Consider the following 16269-nt stretch of genomic DNA (forward strand, 5'->3'; position numbering starts at 1 on the left):
AAACCCTTCACATATCTTAGCAAAGATGGAAGTTAACGAGATCGGCCGTAATTTGTCAAGGCGTGGTGGGTTCTCTTTCGGAACAGGAACAACGTTGGCTTTCTTCCATATGGAGGGCACCGATCCTTCAGCAAGAGAGGTGTTGAAGATGTCAGTCATAGGCGAGCTCAACTCAAACGCAAATTCCCGCACTAGTCTGGGAGAGATGTTATCAACGCCGGCAGCCTTTCCTACCTTCACTTTCCGAAGTTGGTGGTACATATCCCACACTGTGACCACCGGGGGAGGGCTACACGCAGGCAGGAAGGACGGCAGTTCGTCTAGCGACAGCGGAGGGAATTGCTGGGAGGCTGCTGCCAAGTACGTGTTTATGGCATTAGCCGCTTCTTTGGGATTAGTGTTGTCAACGCCCAGGATTTGGTTGCCTTGGTCACGACGTATGCCGGTCATGTCTTTAATGTTGCGGTACCATTCCTTGGGATCAGCAGTCTTGAGGTGTTCAACCTTGTCCCGGTAGTGGTTTCGTTTAGCAGTGGAGATTTCCCGTATAACCCTGTTCCGATACCGTTTCCAGGCACTTGTGTTACCCTTGTGGAAAGCCTTCTGGCGTTTCTCGATTAGGGCTTTGATACAGGGAGTGACCCATGGTTTGTCTCTGCAGTGGAGGCGCACCACTTTAGTCGGAAAGTACACTGAATAAGGCGGCTTTTTTTTACTCAACTTGTAGAACAGTGGGAGTCTGTACAACGCCATTTAGGTAGAGTACAACAGAACGCCTGTGAAGCTGACGAAGCGGTCACTGTCACTGTGTATGGCATATCTGTTCGGTTGACCGATAGCCAGCCAGACTCGGTCCCCTTGCTCCAGCTCCAGTAATGCAGTGTTTGACCCGCCGCCATGGCTAGAACTCTGCCCAGCCCACATGGCAAGCTGACGGAGAAAGAAATAGTCAACGATTGGAGAACGAAAGAGTGTACAACTTTTATCCGTGAATATTTTTTATCAGATTGTTACAGAAATAAGAGACTCTTTTTTTTTACAAAACCATTGCCCCTTCGGTGACCTTTACGTCAGCTGAACTGGACATCGCTTGAACCATGGTACTTAAACGATGCAATATGTACATAGATACGTAAATACTTTACATTTTATGACCGCATCTATCTGTAGCAGCGAAACAAATATCTGCAGTTCAATGTGAACCAGTCAAATTGTCCTGAGGATAGGAAGGTAACAGACGGTCACCTAAACGTCGGTGGAAACTTAGTAAAGCAATGGTTGAGTAAAAAAAAGCCGCCTTATTCAGTGTACAACTTTGTATAGAACCATTGCTCCTAACTTGTAAATCTCTGCAAACTGAAAGAGAGTAATTTGAACATCATTTTATTGGTAACAGCTTTTGAACTTAATGACAATGATGTTAGAAATATCAACCAAAAACATCCCTGAATAAACAAATATCAACCTGAAATTGTCCGTTTTTCATCAGCTTGACGAAGGCAGAACGGTTTGTCTGTGACAGTGCCGAGAAGCCGGAAAATAAGAATTTGGCTGTAAATGGATTATGGTGACTAGAGTATTCGTCTTTGCATTACAATAACATACGCATGTTAGTATTTCCGAATGTACACCATTCTTTTGTAAATCTTAGTTTAGAAATATGATAAAATTAAAAGGCAACTGTGGAAGACGGGGCGAAGGAAAGAGAAGAAAAAAGCAAGTTATAAGCAAAGGAAGAAACCCTGGGTGGATTGTCCCAACACTAAGGGGTGTTACCCAGTATTTACACTAGAACAAGAAGAAAGACTGAAAGAAGAGTTGAGCAAGAAAATCGACCTGAACTGATAGACACCCGGATGTTGACAGTTAAAGACGGACGGGTTTGTGACGTCATTAAAGCTGCCACCAACATCAGTCAGCACATGGTCAAAGGAGGGTCTGCATGCTCTTTTCCGTAAGGCGTAGGCAGGCCTTTTAATTTCGCGTAATTCGTAGGGAAGCTATTTTATTTCACGTAATTCGTAGTGAGGATGGAAAATTGACTGTAGAGCGTAGCCAGTGTATTTCACGTAAAGCGTAATCTAGCCTAAAAATTTCGCGTAAAGCGTAACCTAGCCTAAAAATTACTCGTAAATCGTAGCCTGGTCTCCCAAATTTCATAAGTCGAAGGGTAGTCTACCAGTGAATTTAGCCCCTCAAAACACGGGAAATTGCGTTTCAGATGATCAAGATTTCAAAATTTCCCTTACAAATCCTTTCACATTCGGTCATCGACAAGCCAAAATATGTATCGAGGGCCTCGCCCTCACCTTTTGTCGTTAATAGGAATGTTATTGAAGGTAGCTAGCTTAGCCTGGCAGCAAAATTTGCCTATCAAAATGCAGGAAATATCATCTTAGAGGTTCAAAATTTCCATGGTCCTCCCGTTGCGCCGCCTCGTGCCTTTGGCGCTCGAAATGCTGAAAATATGTTGGGGATGTGACGTGTCAACCTCAAACACCTTTTTTGCTGATAGAAATGTCATTAGATTTAGCTTTATATAATATCCATCAAATCAAAATTTTCTTACAAAAACTCAGGACGCTGCGTTTCAGGGGGTAAGGATTTCAAAATTTTCCCGGACTTCCCTTGCGACGCCTCACCCCTTCGGCGCTCGACATGGCAAAAATAAGTTGTGTGGCGTCACCCTCAGAAGCTTACACTAAATCCCTGTGAATCTTTAATTAAATATGTCATTTAACTTTTGTCTGCCAGCGAAAATTTACCCTCAAAATGCAGGAAATAGTGTTGCAGAGAGTCAAAATTTAAATCTTCCCAGCGGAGCATGCCCCCGCCTCTGTCGAGTGTTGCCAGCCTTCCAGAATTTTACAGTCAAAGGTGTTCCAGATGTTGCGGGTCCAATTATTGCAAAGTTGCAAGCGAAGATATAATGACATCGTGGCTCGACATTTTCTTACAACAGAATTCGTTTGGTTTGATGTAGTCGGTGAGTTCTATCCCTTCACTGTTGCAGTAGGCGTACGTATACTTCCGAACTAATCTATTTGTACACAGTCGTCGTGACAGAGATGAGTCTGAACATGCAGGTAGTTTATGTGGTGGCGGTCATCTTCGGGCTGATGCTCAGTGTCAAACTCATCACCATGGGGATGGTGTAATCAGGTATAAACTATTATTTAGGTTTCTATACTAGTTAAACCACTATTATTTTTGTGACATGACCAAAGAATTGTTTCTAGAGTATTCGCTTTTTTATTATGTTAAGTAGTGATCCGCTCCCAGCCCTTCTAACAGAGTCTTTTATGCGATGGTCAGTTCGCAGTATTCTGTAGCACTTCATCTCCAGGACCTGGATTCTGCGGCTGTCACTGGCGTGTAGCCCTGACTCATAGTCATAGGTTACCACGTACACACAACACGGGCAGTGCTCCCAGGTTACATCTAGAGTTCGGAGGGCTGCACGAGCTGTTTCTATGCGTATACTGACAGCTAAGCTGGCTATTTGTTCTATTGTGGGCATGATGTACTTAGGTCCTGAGAATTGTAGTTGTTCTTCTCGTCAGGTGGCTGTTACTTGAATGGGTCTCTTGGTTACAGCCGGCCATTATATAAACATTCTTCCAAAATTCGCACCTAATTGTCATGCCCCCCGTGACCAAATACTGGTAATTTACTTGCACAAAACACTGAACTGTGCATCGAGTGGTCACTTACAGCCACAGTTTTCTCAATATTATCAAGGACGTTACGTTGATGTAACGTCCTTGATATTATAAATCAAAACATGCCTATCATTTCGGGTTTTACTTTCTGGTGGCCTGTGTAACGTCACTGTGTGACATGAAAACGTTCAACACGAGTACTATCCAGATACGTTAAGTTGTTGAAAATTTCCATCTAATTACGGACAAACTACTATAGTTACATATGCAAAAGGCTATTATCTCCTTCAGTCTGTTCAAGGACGTTACATCGAAGTAACGTCCTTGGTCTGTTCATTCGTGATTCATAATCACCGGTCTGACCAGTTTTTAGGCATAAAGGCAGCTCCGATTCCTACTCCCTACATACCAGACCATCTAAATCTACACGGGCTGTTCTCGGCATTGACAGGTAAAACTGCAGTCAACGTTTATCTTCACTATTTGTTTGCATTGTAGTAGTTTCATACTCTACAGAACGTTTAAATCGGTAACACCAATTCGGTAACATTTGTAACTTGTTCTTTATGTATCCGGCTTAACTTGGTCACTCCCAATCCCTACATCCGAATGCCTGAGAATGCAGAGAATAAGTCAAAGCCTGTGTAGGCTTACGTGTGTTCATAACAACACCTACATGTATCTACTCGTTGATTTGTATTTGAGTCAATAACAGAAACAGCAAGACAGAACATTCAGGCCGACTCTAGTATGTGGTTCATCTTTACGCTTGACAGGAAAATTGGGCAACATCTTTAAATAACGTAAACCGTTGCCAGCCTTTCTGAATTTAGGGTAAAACGTTGCAGGCCTTCGTGAATTTAACGTAAAGCGTTGTCGACCGTCCCGAATTTAGCGTAAAGCGTTGTCAGGACCCTCCATGCAGACCCTCTCAAAGGTCACGGTCAGGTCAGCTGAACTGGAGACCACGCCCAGATCAGTGGAACGGGTCAGGGTGAAGGCAACCTGTGGAAAAGTCATAGAGTAATATAAAACAAATGCCCGCTTATAATATATAATGTCCTTGGTGTATATAGTGAATGACAAGATATTCTCTTAAACAATCTTATACGACTTTTCCTGGGCATTGTCTTGGACGAAATGACCAATATTTCAAAAGGTTACCGGAAAACTCTATATCTTTAACTTATCAAAGCAGTACAAGATATCAGCGTGAATTTCAACCACAATCATGGTCTGTAAACTTTCCAGTCCCAAAACATGTTTATTCTAAAGGCTACATACTGCGAAAGTAAGTCAAACTCCAGACTTCTTTTAAAACTCCTGGTGCATGACGATACGCCATATGTATGATTGAATAAAGAGGGAATGGAAAAAAAACATAGCCGTAATTTTTTAAAGTGATTTGAAGAGCTGATGGTCAAGACCGGAATTTTGATTAAAGAACTGGTGTTCGGTGTTTTTGATAATGTTGTAGTGTCTAATGTGTATGAGTTAATACGTGACTATGACGACTATAATGCCGTATAAATGGTTAGGGAAATTAATTGGGTTATAGTTATATAAAGATAGTACAAATGACGAGGTTACTTTTGGGCTCGAAGACCCGTCTGAACCGGCCGGACAACTGACAACTCCATCTCGACCGTCACGACCACTTGGTCCTGGTGGCCCGGGGGGACCAGGAGGGCCAACACTCCCGTCCCGACCGTCTCTACCAGGTATCCCCGGGGGCCTGAATCGATACATGTAGTAAACAAAGACATTACGTTAGATGTGAAAGAAAAATGTGACCCATTATTCAAATCGAAATAATACAATCTTCATTTCTTAATACATAATCCCTTCATTTTTTACGTTGTGTATACGCCATGATAATGGGGTTATTTCTGTTCTTCAATGAACAGAAATAATACCACACGTTACATATAGCATTGACAAAGTTATGAAAGAGGGAGGGCAATTCTGAAAACCTCTAAATGTTTCAAGAATATGTGAGATATTCGATTTCTTGTCTTTATGTATTCTTTGACCTGCCAGATGCATAGCCACCGTTGCAGAATCATCGAGCATAAGGCTTTTAGTTTAGTTTTTTTTTAGCTGGTTCGCGATTTTCAACGTTGCCTAGGTTCTCTTATGCCGAGAAAGGGAGTTTGCACAACCCCGCTCGAAGTCTGCAACGGAGGCTACCTCATTCGGCCGGCCCCAACCAAAAGTACACAGGAAAGAAACACAACTATGGTACCGATTAATAATGGCGTCAATAAACAAATAATGTTCAACTTTTTTCTTAATCTTGTCGTTACCACTCCTTCTAGCCTAGCACATGCCCTTCTTTACACGGAAGTAAAGGGACTTTTCCTCTCCTAGATGGGGGTCCTAGAAAACACATTTTGCTGAATGACAAACCACATCACCGTACAGAAACGCTATGTCTATCCTAACAATAACAAAGCATGAATTGCCAATTAAAGTCGCTAACCTGCGCTGGAGAAGTTGGATCCTGCCTGAAGAAGTTGTCTCATGATTTCCTTCAGTAGATCCAGCTTTCGCCGTTACAGTTCACCACATGACTGACATCACAAACGCATTTGTCGTCTGATGGAAGACTGTAGATCGGCTGGGCACAACTAAGGGACACTAAAGTCACTAAGAACAGAAGTACGCATAAGTCGAAAACAAAAAAAACTGAGAATGGGCCTAGGAGTGTTTTTCTATAAATACACCAGACCGTTCATTATTAAAGCTAAGGGCACAACCCGTCCTACGTGCAATTTCTCCGTACGTTTTTGGGAAGGCCACGTCCGCCACGTATTTCTAAAAACGTTAAGGCTGTACAGGGCCTGCGCGTCGCCCGTACTTGCACGTACGGGGGGCGAATCCGCAGCCCGATGGCACACCAAGTTTTGTCTGCCCGTAAAGTTCTACAGCGTGTCTGCGTGCTCCAAAATTCGTCGGATTGCCCACGAGTTCGTACGGAATCGGTACTTACCACTTACGGATCCCAAAAGATTGCCCACGTTATGGCACGTAGACAACACGTATTTGTACGTACGTTCGGCGTATTGTGCCCTTAGCTTTTAAGCAGTAGGTCTGAAGAGATTGACACTTCCTCAGCCATGTGAGTAGAAGCTGATTCAACGTTTTGCTACACATTACAATATGATACTTGTATAATAAAGCCGACCTATTACTGAATATTAAATGGCAATAAACAACGAAACTTAATTAAGTAGCGCTGCTTTCCAAGGTTTTCACAGGCAATTTACATACCATCTAAACAGGTAGTCCCACATTCTTCCAGGGGGCTATGACATTCAACAAGAGGTGTGTGTTTATAGATACTTGTGAACGGCAAAACTTCATGAGGTAACATCAGATTTTTCCATTTTTGTTCTCGCTGTGAACATCAACTGACTACTATCCTTCATATTACACATATTTATTGCTTATTGTTTATTCAAACAAGGAGCTTTTATGATAAAAGCGTCTTGATTCTAACGATCTTCAATAGTGAGTACAATGTGAATATTATGCATTGTCTTCCGGGAGTCATTAGACAAACACGTTACATGAAACAACACATCTGCGTCCTTACCAAGCGTTTAAAGACCTAATCTTTTAAAGTTCTTGTTACTGTCATATCACGATGATTGTGTGTTTTTTTTTCCAGATATTTCTCCTGACAACAACTTAAATCTAAGTGATCAGCGATGTCTTCACCCCGCAGTGATGTTTCCGTGCTCATTCCGTTCTCCGAGGAAGACAAAGACATGGCAGAAATCCTGCGTCAATGCCCAACAGTACAGGTACATGTAGATGAGAGAAGAAAATCCACATATTTACCTTTGCCAGAATGGCTAAGGTTATGTTTTAGGCTTGTGAGTCTGTGTGTCTGTCTGTCTGTCTGTCTGTCTGTCTGTGTGTTAACAGTATAACTCAAGAAGCCTTTGATGGATCCCAATAATATTTGGTAGGTGGGTAGGGGTCGGGAAAACGAAGGTCAAGTTCGATAATGGGCCCCCTAGCGGCTTGCTAAGGTACTGCAGCAAAACCTCAATTTTTTTTAATCTTGTGTTCTGGACCTGCTGTGGTTATGATTTTTGAGTGGTAGATAGCCCTTGGTGCAGAGAGTAAGTGCTTTAAGTTTGGACCCCCTAGCGGCTTGTTTGGAACTGCAGTCGCCAATTTCCTTTCAAACTTTGGACGAGAATAACTCGAGAACGTGTTGATGGATCGTCATGGTTTTTGGTATGTAGATAGCCCAAGTAACAATGTACACAATGGAATACCAATTATGCAAATCAGCAACTAATTTGCATAATTAATGAGGAAAGTTTATAAATCCACTGCATTTCATGATAGGACTTTCAAACTTGTCACATATATAGATGAGGAAGAGAGAAATATCAATGCATATTAATTATGCAAATGACGGCCTCATTTGCATAATTAATGAGAAAATATAAACGTGTTGACGGATCGTCATTGTTTTTTTGGTATGTAGATAGCCAAAGGGAAGACTTACTTGATGGAATTATAATTATGCAAATCCACTGCTAATTTGCATAATTACTGAGAAAAGTTTGTAAATCCACTGCATTCCTTATAGGACTTTCAAACTTGTCACATTTTTAGCTAAGAAAGAAGGAAATATCAATACACATTTATTATGCAAATGATGCTTGATACAATTTAATATTATTATGTAAATCTAATCTGCATAGGGATCTAATTTGCATAAGCAATGGCGAAATGTTATGAACCAACTCCAGGCATATAAAATAAAATGTAATGAGTAACACATTTATGTCTACAGACATCATTCTACATAACAAACCTGGTTTATTTAGCAAAGGTATGTGTTCGTTGAACTCTAGTTGTTAGTGCTGCAGTCTGACTCTTAACCCTACTTCATGTCGCGTAACGCCAGAACGGCTTACACTAGAGCCACAAAACTTGGTGAAATTTCCTAGAATTTAGTTGGCAACAATTTCGCAAAGTATGAAAAAGTTCCCATTTTTGGTGTTGCCATGGCAACAATTTGTTGATAGGCATTTTTGACGAAAATCGCTGATTAATGTTTTTTAAGTTTATTTGCTATATTACTGCTATTTTATCACATGAATAAAATCTAAGTTATCTAGAATATCTTTCATAATATGAATAGATTATGCTAGATTATGCCTCAGAAGACCCCCCTCCGTCCCAGGTTATATGTACACATGCACCTGTAGTACCTTAAACCCTACAAAGCACTTCTGTGTGACTTTAGGTGTCCAGAAATGCTGACTTGACTTGGCCATTTCTTGGTAGGTGTCAGAGGTGATCTTCAACAATATTGAAGAAAAAGAGACACTCTTGGACTATGTACAACGACTTAAGAAGGTGAGTAAAATTCAAATAACTGGGCTACCAGCATGCCAATGTCCGCATCCATTAATGATATGTTCTCTTTTGCAGAATAATCTGTCGGTAAATAACAATTGAAAACTGCATGTTCTGTTTTCTCGTTCTTTTAGCTGGTTGTTGACCACAACATCAACATCATTGTCCCCACGACTTCCGACGTGTGTACGTTCGCACACGCCGCCATTGCCAGGGACTTCCCGCACATCCCCGGGCCCAGTGTTGAGTCCTGCTACCTGGCTTTCCACAAAGCCTACTCACGGCAGTACCTGGACCCGACTGAAAACCCACCCCCCTACGATGTAGTGGACATGGATTCACCAACCATACTGGAGGATGCACAGGGGGCCTTGGAGAAAGTCGGTAAGAAAAACGACTAACTAGGATCGTGGCATTAGGGGTGAATAATGGCAAGGTAATACCCGAGCTCAGCTGTAACAAGAAAGCTTCAGGCCGGTGCGTATTTTGGAAAAAGCCTGGATGTTAAACAAAATCACATGGAAAAAGAGTTTTTAAACATCGAATTACTTAATTGGTATGTCTTCTATTAAAAAAGATTACATGAGATTTGTCTAGCAAAGAAAAAAAATTATAACAAGTGGGGTTCGAGCCCACGATCCACGGCTGCAAACGGTTTTACTAAATACCTAAAACAACCGAAAACAACTTGACATCTACCGAAAACAACCGTAAACAACTCGAAAAATACCGAAAACAACTTGACATCTACCGAAAACTACTCGGAAAATACCGAAAACAACTCAATATATACCGAAAACAACTCGAAACCTCCTAAAACACGTATGGACAACCGATCAGAACTTCAAAACAGCCGGAAAATAACTCTAAAACAACTAATTATTTCTATGTTATTTTCATCTACTCGTTACTATCCCTTGAATTATTTTCTCCTTGGCCGAGGGACAGAATGGGGTGATTCTGAATGAAAGATTCTTCCAGCAAAGGGGATGTAGACTGTGGAAACACCTTTCCATCACACACTGTCTTATGGTGTATAGCAAAATCCTTATTTTGATCATTTAGTTTAATCCAGAATATGGGGCCTCTGTGGTAATACGCGTTTGTGGTTTGTCTATTTAAACTTTTGTTTGTTGTATCGGCGGAATACGTTATAATTGAGCAAGAAATGTACTGGATTCTTTTAGTTGCTAGAAAAAAAAAGTAATACACATTAGGTAAATGCGCAGTAGGCAGATTCAACAGTAATCAATAAGCAAACCTATTTTCGAAGCAGTTTTGCCGGGGATAGTAGTGACTGCGATTTCTTGTTGGGGCCACTACTACAACCAAACTCCACCGTAACCTCTGCTTGGAGTTACACAATAGATGCCAAGTAGTATAGATATCCATTGATGACTGCGAGTTAACGAAGCAGTCCCCTTTTATAACATACAGGATCCGCAAATCTGAATTCGAACATTAATATATTCGAAAAGGCAAAGGAGATCGTTGATTCTATTATGACTAATATTGCATTAATAGCATGGGTCGTCCTAGCCTAACTTCTGTCCAAAATAAAATCAAAATTATTAAATAATATCCCATTGAAATTATTGTCTATTGTTTATGGTTGTGTCGAGTTGTTTTCGGTAGTTCAACGTTGTTTTCAGTTGTTTTCGGTAATTAGTGAAAGTTTTTTTCGGTTGTTTTCGGTTGTTTTTGGTTGTTTTCGGTATTTAGTGAGGCAAATAGCTATCTGCATCCAGTGCCTTAAACCGCTCGGCCACGCTGACTCGATTACGTAACCAGGCGTATAGAAGGGCTTTTAGAAGGGTTTGGTTAAATTGACCGATCCATGCATCCATGCAAACCAAACGAACAGTTGAACTAACCGCTTCTCTCGCCTTTAAGCTGGTGCTACGCACCGGCAAAAAATGCAATGACAAGCTATGAACATCATCAATGACAAATTTCATAAAACTAATTATCAAGCAATTCAAACTTTGTTTGATGAATGTGGCTGAATCCATATAAAGAAGACAATCAGCATGGATTGCATAATATAGATGTATATATGATATGATATTATATTATATTATTTAAAAAGTATTTAAGGCTTTTTTTTACCCTAGGTCTGCCAGCATTTGTGAAGCCTGCAGCAGCGTATGGTACGTTCGGCGTGGCCAAGGTGGAAAACTACGAAGACATGAAGCTTGCCCTGCAGAACCTACGGACAGTGCGGGATGAACATCCTGACTTCCTGGCATCACCAAGCGCTGCTTTTTTCAAGTAAGCCATTATTACTTTTCGTAATTATAACCTCAGCTACTTCTCCTAGCATAGACATGTTCCTACGCAGAAACATCCAACGGCGCCAGCAAACCGCCTCTTGTCTGTATTCTATCTCAACCATATATAAGGGTAAACTCATTAATATTTATAAGCAGGGCGGTCAGGAACTGATGGTGACGGTTGAGATAGCAGAGTACAGACAAGAGGCGGTTTGCTGGCGCCGTCGCATGTCTCTGCGTAGGATAATGGGCATAGGATATTGTTCTGATGCTCTGCATAGCAGACAGTATTCCCTTGGCAAAAATGGACACTTGCCATGATTTCTTGCTCCTTCTCATCCCAGATCCCGAAGTACATTGAACTGTCACTTGAACTTTTCCAACTAGGGATTATTTCAAGCAATATCTGGACGTGGAAAAGTACCCACTGGCCCTTCGAGATGTTGTGATTGTGGAGCCTTACTTGGATGCAGTGGCCCTCTATACTGTGGATGGATGCATTGTGGACAAAGAGATTGTGCACTGGACAGTCAGTATAGAAACCAGTCAAAGCTAAAGTTTCCGATTGGTCAAACTACATGCGTAAATGTATTTAAGTTCGCGGGGATTTACTTTCGCGGTAGCAGCGGGGAAATGGAATGTTCGCGGTGGTTTTAAATTCGCAGTAGCGCCATAGACTGTAGTCACATACTATAATGTATTTAAGTTCGCTGGGATCTAATTTCGCGGTAGCGGGAAAAAGGACTGTAGCACCATGCACTGTAGTCTCTTACTGCCGTGGAGAAATGTTCACGGTGGTTTTAAGTTCGCGGTGAAATGGCCACCGCGAAAACCGCGAACATTCAACCACCGCGAAAGTTTCTGCATTTACATTAGCATGGGTGGCATCTTAGCTTTCCACTTATATCATGTTCATGTATTAAATTGACATAAAATATACCCTAGGGAAAAAGTAACGTTGTGTTATGGTCCTGGTAAAAGTAGGGTTGTTATGAAGATATTCTACTCTTTTATCTTGGTAACTGTCCAAAGTGATCCAACAAATTGGTCAAACGTGTATATATACTTATACAATTTGGTATACAAACGTGTATATATATATACTTAGGGTTTCAACATAACGGTGACCTAGGTTTGGTAGGTCGGTTGATACTAATTTTTCGATGGATCCAAAAATGGGGAGGAAAAGTCGGAAGACCATTCTGTAAGGTAACACTTCACTCCAAAGTTTAATGTACCTTGTCAGCTGCCGATCAAAACAATGCCCAGGGGACTCTGCAGGGTTTGCTAAGCTTGTTCCCGTAACCGAAAACATAATATTGTTTCAAGGCCAAAATTATATCGCACCAGAAGAGAATGGGGATTGTTACATATACTAAATCGACTACAATATGCAACCGTCACCAAAAATGTAGAATACATGTACAAAACTTATTAAATTAAGGAATCGTTCTGACCATGTCCATGCATCCCACCTCCACCCCCCACCACCGCCAGATCACAGACGAGCTCCGTTTTGACCACCAAGAGGCCAAGTTCATGACCGTGATCGCTCCCACCTCCGAGCCAGAGGACGTACAGAAGAGGATCTGGGACGTTTATGACGCCGTCATGGCCAGGATGGTCCAGTTTGGGTTCAACAACTGCTTTACAAACATCGAAGTCTTCAGGATGAAGGATGGACAGGTAGAACGACTGGCCACATTATCCAAAGTAGAGTTCCACGAACCCATACTTTCGCCAAATGATCCTAACATTTACAACTAATGTAATGCTTGTGTTTGGTATTAATTATGCAAATAAGATTCTCATTTGCATAAATTGTATTACTCGATCATCTCCTCCACCAAACAACAGACGTACACAATCTATATTAAGAAAGAAGGCTATTATCGCATTTTCTCGTTTACAGCTGCAGGTCTCATCAAGACCTACTCACATACGAGGGGCGTGCAATAAGTAATGGTCCTGACCCACTTCCAGTTGTCTGATCTAAATGAAATTTTGTATGTGTAATAATTCATATCTCTATGGGTTATGTTGCAAAAGACAGCTCTGAACTAATTGTGGTTTCTGATTTACTGGTGTTTGAACTTAGTCAGGTGCGAAATGGACCAGGTGTGAAATGGAACCAGTTGAGTGTCGCGCAGTGATCCGGTTTTTGTATTTGAAAGGACGCACACCAAAGAAGACTTTTGATGAAATAAATGAAACTTATGGTGATGATGCCCCATCATATGACCTTGTAAAACGCTGGCATCCTGAATTCAAACGTGGCTGGAAGTCTGTGGAAACAGCTCCCAGACCTGGCCGTCCCTCTTGTGCCATTGATGAGGCATCAGTTGGAGGACCAACCTGGGGTGTCCTACAAAATCGGTGTCCAGAGCTGCATCAAACGATGGGAGAAATGCATAACTCTGGGTGATTCCTATGAAGAGAAAGACTAATAACTGTGCCAAGTTTCATTAATCTCCTGCTATGGGAAATGGGTCAGGACCATTACTAATTGCACGCCCCTCGTACCGAATAACAATACAATCCGTCCAGGCGGTTTTTTTAGTTATGCTGGTCTTCTACATACATACATGCATAGTATACATACATACTTACATACATACAAACATACCAACGCTACCCAAAACATAACCTTCTTGGCGAAGGTAACAGACAGTTGGTGTATGTAATGTTTTAACACAGTGTGCTAGAGTGTGAATGCTACATTGAATATATTATCTGCAAGAAACACTTCTCTGAACTGATCTTACCTGGAGCCCAGCCTTCTTAGCTTTGGTCCGACTGAGTTTTCAACAGTCGCTAAGGCCTAGGTCCCAACCTAGTGATTCCCAACCCTTGGCCCGGTCACGTAGCTTTCGGAAACGAAAATTATGATAAGAAAGGCAACAAAACACACAGAACGTAGAAAAATTAGCCAGGAGAATAAATTGTGTGTTTTCATCGGTAAACACTTTTATTTTTCATTTCCGCAAACACCCCGGTCGGGCCCCGTTTTGGAAATGGCCGAAGGTGGAGTCAAGGCTAGAACTAAGCACTTTTTATTAAACTCATTTCAGCTGAAGCTGTGTGAGGTAAATGCCAGGGGATCCTTGCAACTCCAAGGCTGCTACAGAGAGTGTTACGAGAACGCTAACCAGGACTATGTGTACCTGACTGCTGGCCGCGGTATCAAGTACGTCACACCACCCCTGACAGGAAGGTGGGCCAGTGCCTACCATGTGAAGTTCGACAACCTGGAAAGGCCAGGCAATCTGATGGACTTCGATCAGGTAGGTGAAATAGAGAAGCTTGATGTACAAAGGCAAGGATAGGGGTATAGATTTATTCACGTTTGGAACCTTTATAACCTGCTGCAATGCCATGGTAAGGAGAAGCTAAGAGTTCACGATCATACGCCCTAGTGAAGGCAGCTGATAGGCATGTTGCCGAATCGCAACCCAGTTAAAAGTAACCTATCAACCTCCTATTTTGTAATTAGTATATTAATTTGTACAACATTGTCTAAGGTACCTGCATACCAAAAATAATGAAAATCTGTTGTTCCCTTCTTGAGTTATCCTCTTCAGATTTTTTTTTGAAAAAAAAAATGCCCCTGCTATTCCAAAACTAGCCGCTAGGGGGCCCAAACTTACGTCACTTCTTCCCGACCACAAGAGCTATTTAGCACCTAAACATCGTGGCCATAGCTTGTTCAGAACACGAGATAGTAACACCGGAAGTGCTGCAGTACCAATCAAAGCTGCTACGGGGCCCCAAATCTACTCATTTTCAGCTATTATCACACCCCACCAACACGACAAGTATGAAATCAATCCACCCAGCCGTTCTTGAGTTTTCTTGTTCACAGACAGATACACAAACGCTAGTGAAAATATGACCTCCATGACAATTCGTAATGTCATGGTAATCAAAGGCTCTTTATCGTCCCAATAGGTTTTAGCTCCTCTACTATTATCCAAACATGTGATGACCCTACAGCAGAACTATTCTGTTATTCCACAGATTGAAAAGCTGAAGTCGGATCCGGACGTGTTGTTTACCCTGACCGTCGGTCCTGACGATGACGTCACCAACTTTACTTGCAACGCCGGATGGTATTTCTGTAAGCTGTTCACCTACGGTAACTCCAGGGAAGCCATGATCAGGAAGCTTGTTGATGTGCTCAAACTAGTGGTTAAGAAGCCAGAACGGCTGACGTATCCAGTACACTATGGAATGTAAGGGCTAGGGTAACCAAACTAGTGGTTTCCAGTATCCAGTGCACTATGGAATGTAAGGGATAGGGTAACCAAACTAGTGGTTTCCAGTATCCAGTACACTATGGAATGTAAGGGCTAGGGTAACCAAACTAGTGGTTTCCAGTATCCAGTACACTATGGGATGTAAGGGCTAGGGTAACCAAACTAGTGGTTTCCAGTATCCAGTACACTATGGAATGTAAGGGCTAGGGTAACCAAACTAATAAATAGCTGATCAAAGTTATGCTTCTTAAGGTTAGTGAAAGTTGCCTGCGTCACATTTGTCGCTGACGTCTGAATACGCCCCAATATTTACAAAGACGACGTCGCAAAGGTGTCTGGGAAGGGAATCGAGCTGTCAATCTCTCATCATTCAAAATGAATGAAGGATGAAAAAAACATACAAATGACGTCCTTCTTTGTGTAAGTTGTATCCTCCAACTTTAAGTTCCCTTTTCTAAATTCCTACTTTTGTTAATTCTTTTTTGCCTTGCCGCGCATGGCGCGGCATGGCCTTGTGGCCACTATTTTCTTGGTTGGATGGTTGGATGGATCAATGGTTCAAGCAGCCCTTCCAAAGGCCCTTCCAAAGGCCCTTCCCAGTTCTCTTTCTCGAGGACAAACTTACGGCTTAGGCGACCAACAGTACATCCCCGTCAATCTTTATACCTCCCTTTTACGCATTTGATAACA

General features: G+C 41.9%; 1 protein-coding gene and 1 long non-coding RNA gene across 2 annotated transcripts; one reads left to right on the top strand and one right to left on the bottom strand.

The window, feature by feature from the left end:
* Nucleotides 1-4233: 4233 nt before the first annotated feature.
* LOC118427623 lies at nt 4234-6316 on the bottom strand. The gene is made up of 3 exons (XR_004832538.1): nt 6145-6316; nt 5253-5397; nt 4234-4667 (listed from the first exon to the last, which is right to left on the bottom strand). It is a non-coding gene; the product is annotated as an uncharacterized LOC118427623 (long non-coding RNA).
* Nucleotides 6317-6975: 659 nt separating this feature from the next.
* LOC118427585 lies at nt 6976-15749 on the top strand. The gene is made up of 8 exons (XM_035837436.1): nt 6976-7471; nt 8979-9050; nt 9185-9434; nt 11165-11321; nt 11711-11852; nt 12821-13009; nt 14395-14607; nt 15341-15749. Exons 1-8 carry the CDS (start codon nt 7376-7378, stop codon nt 15557-15559), a joined length of 1338 nt encoding a protein of 445 aa, XP_035693329.1. The 5' UTR covers nt 6976-7375; the 3' UTR covers nt 15560-15749.
* Nucleotides 15750-16269: the final 520 nt, after the last annotated feature.

Source organism: Branchiostoma floridae, chromosome 12, assembly GCF_000003815.2.
Source record: "Branchiostoma floridae strain S238N-H82 chromosome 12, Bfl_VNyyK, whole genome shotgun sequence".
Lineage (NCBI taxonomy): Eukaryota > Metazoa > Chordata > Leptocardii > Amphioxiformes > Branchiostomatidae > Branchiostoma > Branchiostoma floridae.